Here is a 6,432-nt window from a genome sequence, read left to right as displayed (position 1 = left end):
GCAGAGCGCTGGGCTGGGTGCTGCAGGGCGCTGCGTCGGGCAATGCAGGGCACGAGGCTGGGTGATGCAGAGCGCTGGGCTGGGTGCTGCAGCATGCAGGTCAGGTTGCAGCAGCACAGGGCACCTCACGCCCTGAAAGCCGTCGCGGCCGGGCCTGAGCCACGTTTGTCCCTGCTCTTGCAGCCACGTGTGGTGGGGAGCTGAGCGCCGTGGCCGGGGTGATCCTGTCCCCCAACTGGCCGGAGCCCTACACGGAGGGAGAGGACTGCATCTGGAAGGTCCACGTCGGCGAGGAGAAGCGGCTTTTCCTGGACATCCAGCTGTGAGTAGGACTCGGGCGCTGGTCCCCGCCCCGTCGGTGCCGAGCCCGGCCGGCCGTGCAGCGCGCACCCAGGCAGGGTTTCACTGTTTTCCTCCCCTGGAGCTTTTCCAACCCCCTACAACGCGCCCAGCTTCACGGCCCGCATCAGTTTGCCCGAGCGTCAGCCCACGCATGCGGCGGCTCGGGGAGCTGCGGGGCAGTGGAGCGGAGTCACCCCGCGAGCCCCGGCACCTCCGTCCCGGCGCGCGGCAGCGCCCGCCGCACGCGTGGGGCTCCGTGGGCACCGGCTCCGTCTGCCAGCACGGGCCGTGCCGGGAGCTTTTGGCACGCTGATGCGGTGAACGCAAGGAGAAGCTGCTCCTTCGATGCTATTCTGGGTTTTCAAGACGATGCTGTATTTCAAGTGTGGGTTTAGAGTCATAAAGGGTTTAAAGCTTTCTGTGAAAATCGCAAGCCAGAGCTCCCAGTGCTCCTCTGCCAGCTTTGTGGGGGCTCGGGCTGAGCTGAACTGGAGGCCATGCGATTTGAAGTCATCAAACATAAATGTCACCGAGAAAATCATGTTTGACAGAAAGCAGAGATTTACTACAAATGTCAGCTTGCCGTGGGGATTAGCTGGGCGCCTTCCAAGAACATTCTTAATAAAACATTTGGGGATCAGCTCAGGCGTCTCCAAGCAAGGCTGCGTTAGCCGGGCCGGCACGCAGGGCAGGGCTCCCGCACCGGCCGAGCGCGTCCTGCTCCCCCCGTTAGCACGGATGTGCGGGCGCAGCCGGCCGGGCCCCGCTGGGAACCGCTGCGCTCGGTGCTCCCCCGGCCCCGTGCGGAGGGGAGGGCCGCGGTGCTGCAGCCCCAAATCCTTGCCGTCCCGGCCTGAGACCCTTTGGCAGCCCGGGCGCAGGCGTTGCTGCCGCCACGCTGCTGTGCCGGGGAGGGCAGCACCATGCCGGGGGAGACGACGTCTGAGCCTCCCCATCACCCCCCCACACACACCCCGTCCTGCTACCTGCGCGGCCCGGCACGCAGCGAGGTGCTGCAGCGGCTGCTGGCGCGAGGGAAACGCTGGAGCCGCGGCCGGCGCCCCGTGCCCCTTTGCAGCCGGAGGGCGAGAGCCGCCCGCGGCGCTGGGCTCCCGGCGGCGAGGAGGTGCAGCGCTCGGCGCCGTGGGGCCCCGCTGCGCCCGCAGCCGGCGGCTTTGCCCGCCGCCCGGAGCAGGCTCCAGCCATCCCTGGGAGACCACTGCTCTCTGCCGGCGAGAGGCTGGCGGCCGCGCCGTCCGCGGCCAGCCCGGCCCTTCCCGGCGCCAGGCCCAGGCGCCGAGCCCGGGAGGGCCGGACCGCCTCGCTCCCTCGGATCGCTCCCCAGGAGAGAGCAACTCGATCACGTCTGGCGAGATAAACTCGCCTGGGAAGAGCATCACCTGGGACCGCGTCCTGCCGCCTCCAAAGAGTTGCATGCAGCGGCTGTAACCAGGTGTCACCTCTCCCACTTGGCACGGGGCCGGCAGCAAACCCCCACCACAGGGTTTCGGCTCTCCTGCCCTGAAGAACCCACAGCACTTCCAGCGCCTGGGCTCGTCCCTGCCGAACGCTCCCGGGATGGAGCGCAGGGATGGGGCTCGGTGCCGGGCTTGATGCCGCGGCAGAGCCGGGGCAGGCGCCTGCTTCCACCGCCCCTTGTGCCCAGCACCGCCGCGTCCTCGCCCGCGAGCTGCTCCCTGACCCAGCTCTCCTCTGCAGCCTGAACATCACCAACAGCGACATCCTCACCATCTACGACGGGGACGAGCTCACCGCCCGCATCCTGGGGCAGTTCGTGGGCAGCAGCGGTCCCCAGAAGCTCTATTCCTCCAGCCCCGACCTGACCATCCAGTTCCACTCGGACCCGGCCGGGCTCATCTTCGGGAAGGGGCAAGGATTCATCATGAACTACATAGGTAGGTGGGAGCGGGGCGCTGCCTGCCCCCGCGGGCAGCACAGGCGGGGCTGGCGTGCAGCTGCGCCGCGGTCTCCAGCGAGCTTCTGCAGAGAAATCCCAGCCTTGCTGCGGATCGCTGGGCCGGTCGGTTCCTCGGTGTCCGCTCTTCAGGCTCCTTCTGCAAGAGAGCACCAGCATTTTCAGTCCCTGCTAGCCTGGTCTGGCCTGGTGCAACTACAGAGCAGCATGGCAGGGAGACAAATTTTCAGGGAATGTGGGTGCAGGATCCCTCCCAGCACTTTGGTCAGGCACGAAGCTGCTGGCTCCCAAAAAGGGCATTCCCAGCTCATGGCTCCTTGCTTTGGAGGAGCTCAGACCTACATCTGGAAATGTTTGTCCATGCCGTCCTTCTGCACACCCATGCCGGCCAACCCGGCGTGGCTCGTGCCCGAGGACAGGACAAGGAGCGGGCAGGGCGCTCGGTCCCCGCTGCTGCCTGCCACTCTCGCTGCCGCCGCCGCCTCCCCGCTGGGCTCTCCCCGGCCGGCTTGCTCCGAGCCTGCTCTCGTTGCACTGCTGTCAGCCCCGTTACAGCAAGCAGCGAGCGAGCTGCAATGCAGAGCATCCTGCTGCGGTGCAGTGCAGCACGCCGGGCCGGGCTGCGCGCCGCTGCTGCCGGGTGCACCAGGGCCCGGCGCCGCGGAAATCACCCGCCGGAGCAAAGCGGCTGCCCAGCAGCGCTTGTCTCGTGGACCTGCGGCCAGAGCTGAGCCTGATGTTCTCAAACTGCTCTTTTTGCCCCCAGCACAGCACAGACGCTTGCCTCCGCGGTCGGCAGCACCCTCGGCCGGGTTCCCGCACGCCTGGAGGCCGGGGACACTTCCAAGAGCCCCCGTTAGCCCACTCCTGCCCCGCTGCACCTTCCCTCTTCCACGGGAAATCCCACCCGGAGCCCCTGGCCTCCGCTGCCTGCTGCGGCCGTGCCGCTGGCTGTGCGCGGAGCTGCCCGGCTCTCCGGCAGGGAGGAGGTGCGCGGCGGGGGGCCCTGCACGGCCGTGCACGCTCCGGAGGCGGCGGTGGCGGCTCGGGGGGCCGCGCTCCCATGGGTGACGGCGGGTCTCTCCTCGGCTGCAGAGGTGTCCCGCAACGACTCCTGCTCGGACCTGCCCGAGATCCAGAACGGCTGGAAGACCACGTCGCACACGGAGCTGGTGCGAGGGGCCAAGATCACCTACCAGTGCGACCCGGGCTACGACATCGTGGGCAGCGACACGCTCACCTGCCAGTGGGACCTCAGCTGGAGCAGCGACCCTCCCTTCTGCGAAAAGAGTAGGCGCACCGGATCCGCCCGCCGCCGCGCGCTGCCGGGCCCCGCCGAGCACCCGGAGCAGGCGGCCGCCTCCCGCCCGGCACAGCCCCGCTGCACGCCCGCGCCCCACACCGCGCCGCTGCGCAGCCGCTGCTGGCGCCTGCGGCTCTGCCGGTCCCGGACTCAGGGCGGCTCTTTCTCCGCAGTTATGTACTGCACGGACCCGGGGGAAGTGGAGCACTCCACGCGCCTCATCTCCGACCCGGTGCTGCTGGTGGGCACCACCATTCAGTACACGTGCAACCCGGGCTTCGTGCTGGAGGGCAGCTCCCTGCTGACCTGCTACAGCCGCGAGACGGGGACGCCCATCTGGACCTCGCGGCTCCCGCACTGCGTCTGTGAGTCGGGGCCGCTTCCCTGCGAGCCGCTTCCCGCCCCGCTCCTGCCCCGCGGCTCTGGGGATTTCCCTGGGGAAGCGGGAAGCTCTTTCCCACAGGCCGAGACCTTGTCCAGCCCCGTGGGGCAGTGCAGGAGGTCTGAGTCCCTCCCAAGCTGGACTAGGTCAGATCGCAGGAGTTACTTTCCCTATTCCCTACTTTCCAGGCTCTTTCTTCCCTTTAAAAACGCTTTAGGCTCACCCTGGCGCATCTTCCTTTTCAGCGGAAGAGTCCCTGGCCTGCGATAACCCAGGACTGCCGGAAAACGGCTACCAAATCCTCTACAAACGCCTCTACCTGCCAGGAGAGTCCCTGACCTTCATGTGCTACGAAGGCTTCGAGCTCATGGGGGAGGTGACCATCAAGTGCATCCTGGGGCAGCCGTCCCACTGGAGCGGGCCGCTGCCCATCTGCAAAGGTGGGTGCACGCGGCGGCCCCGGCTCGCGCGCAGCGAGCAGGGGAAGCCGAGCCGCGTCGGGCAGGTCAGAGCTCTTCACGCTCCCCGGGCGGCTGCTGGGGCCTTGAAGCCCCCCGACTTGTGCCAATAATTCCCCGTTTCTCTTCCAGTGAATCAGGACAGCTTCGAACATGCTCTGGAAGGTGAGTGACGCGTGCTGGCCGGCCGAGCGCCCCGCACAGGAGGCCGGTGCTCGGGAGCCCGCGCTCCTGCCGAGGAGCCGAGCCTGGTGCGCCGCGGGAGCATGTGGCGCCCGTGCCGTACCGCGCCATGCCGTGCCTTGCCGTGCTGTGCTGTGCCGTGCCGTGCTGTGCCATGCCGTGCCATGCCTTGCTATGCTGTGCTGTGCCATGCCGTACCATGCCGTGCCATGCCACACTGCACCATGCCACACTGCACCGTGCCACACTGCGCTGTGCCGTGCCATGCTGCACCATGCCGTGCCGAGCTGCTCTGTGCCACGGTGCACCGTGCCACGCTGCGCTGTGCCGTGCCATGCTGCACCATGCCGTGCCAAGCTGCTCCGTGCCACGCTGCACCGTGCCCTGCTGGAGCAGCGCTGCTGGCTGCTGGCTCGATCCCCGCGCCCCGGACCTCACGCCCCGCATTGGGCAATGCTCCGTCCATGCAAAACCCGGCAGCAGCAGGAGGGAGGCGGCTGGGCAGAAAGGGGCAGGTTAAATAACGCAGTGGCGTTACGGGGAGCAGCAGGGCCGGAGCAGCGCAGCAGGGAAGTGGCGGCAGTGGGGGATCGCAGGGTGCTGAGCAAGCGCCGACTCAATGATTTTTGTCCTTTTAGTAGCAGAAGCCGCTGCAGAGACATCGCTCGAGGGGGGCAATATGGCCTTAGCCATATTCATCCCGGTGCTGATCATCTCCTTGCTGCTGGGGGGAGCGTACATCTATATCACGAGGTAGGAGCCGCCGCCGCGGCGCGGGAGCTGGCAGCAAAGCCGGGGCAGCGTCCCCGGAGCAGGCAGGGAGCTGCCGCGCGGCACCGCGGCGCGGGCGGCCGTGCCGCCCCTGACCGCCGCGTCTCCCGGCCCAGGTGCAGGTACTACTCCAGCCTCCGCCTACCCCTCATGTACTCGCACCCGTACAGCCAGATCACGGTGGAAACGGAGTTTGACAACCCGATCTACGAGACAGGGGTGAGTCGCCAGCGCGGCTCGGGCTGTGCTCCGCGGGGCCCGGCCAGGTCCAGCGCCGCGACGGGAAGGGCTCGGCGTGAGCCGGCTCGCAAGGGCAGCGCTGCCAGATCATGCGATTTATCGCAGTTCTCCCTGTATTTGGCGCCTTTAAGTGCCGCAGCCCAGAGGTGCCCGCTTGCGCAGAGGTGCTCAGCCCCAGGGCGCCAGGGAGGCGAAGAGCCGGTGCGGGCGCAGTCGCGCAGGGCGGGTGCCGGGGTGGAGGGAGTCCCGAGCCGCCCCGGAAAAGCGCGCTGGGACGGGAGAGCAAAACTGCAGCCTGCAGCAGCCAGAAATCGCGGGCAGCGCTGCCGGAGCCCGGGGAAAGGCTCGGTGCGGCGCCGCGTCCCGGGGCTGCGGCGAGTGCGCGGCTGCGGGAGCGAGCTGAGCCGCAGGCGGGGAGGTTGCACGCGCGGAAGATTGAGAGGGATACGGAGGGAGAAAAGGAAAAGCAGCTGCCGCAAAAAAAGGAGAGAACCTGATCTGTTCTGCCCGGTGGATAGGCCAGGGAAAGACGGGGCCCTGAAACTGCGCTTTCTTCTCTGCAGGAAACGCGAGAATACGAAGTTTCGATATAAAGACAGCGATAAGAGAGTCGCCCGCGGTGAACTTAACTTACTCTCGTAGAACTTCCTCAGTAACTAATCCAGAGACTATGTGGAGTTTGATCGGACCCCGGACCTACTGTTGTCTTTCCTTTTGCCTCTTTATTGAAGATTTTACTGTTTTCTTCACTGTATTTATTCTATTTAAATTGCGCTAGGCGGGTGGCAGGGCCCGGGGCAGCCGGGGCCCGGGGCGG

The 6,432-nt window shown here is 67.2% G+C and overlaps 1 protein-coding gene across 1 annotated transcript in view; it reads left to right on the top strand.

The window, feature by feature from the left end:
* The window catches only part of SEZ6L (seizure related 6 homolog like), a 15,300-nt gene extending 9,073 nt beyond the window's left edge, over positions 1 to 6,227 (top strand). The window contains exons 8-16 of the mRNA XM_085310276.1: positions 184 to 322; positions 2,062 to 2,258; positions 3,374 to 3,568; positions 3,755 to 3,946; positions 4,209 to 4,403; positions 4,554 to 4,586; positions 5,243 to 5,357; positions 5,492 to 5,594; positions 6,179 to 6,227. Of these exons, the coding sequence (XP_085166402.1) occupies positions 184 to 322; positions 2,062 to 2,258; positions 3,374 to 3,568; positions 3,755 to 3,946; positions 4,209 to 4,403; positions 4,554 to 4,586; positions 5,243 to 5,357; positions 5,492 to 5,594; positions 6,179 to 6,208 (1,199 nt within the window). The 3' untranslated portion in view covers positions 6,209 to 6,227. The remainder of the gene's footprint in view (positions 1 to 183; positions 323 to 2,061; positions 2,259 to 3,373; positions 3,569 to 3,754; positions 3,947 to 4,208; positions 4,404 to 4,553; positions 4,587 to 5,242; positions 5,358 to 5,491; positions 5,595 to 6,178) is intronic.
* The last annotated feature ends 205 nt before the right edge of the window (positions 6,228 to 6,432 follow it).

The sequence above is a fragment of the Rhea americana genome, unplaced genomic scaffold, assembly GCF_003343005.1.
Source record: "Rhea americana isolate MKP2758 unplaced genomic scaffold, rheAme1 scaffold_315, whole genome shotgun sequence".
NCBI classification, from domain to species: Eukaryota; Metazoa; Chordata; class Aves; order Rheiformes; family Rheidae; genus Rhea; species Rhea americana.
The sequence above is the reverse complement of the archived record's forward strand: the minus strand, read 5'-3'. Positions and strand labels throughout refer to the sequence as shown.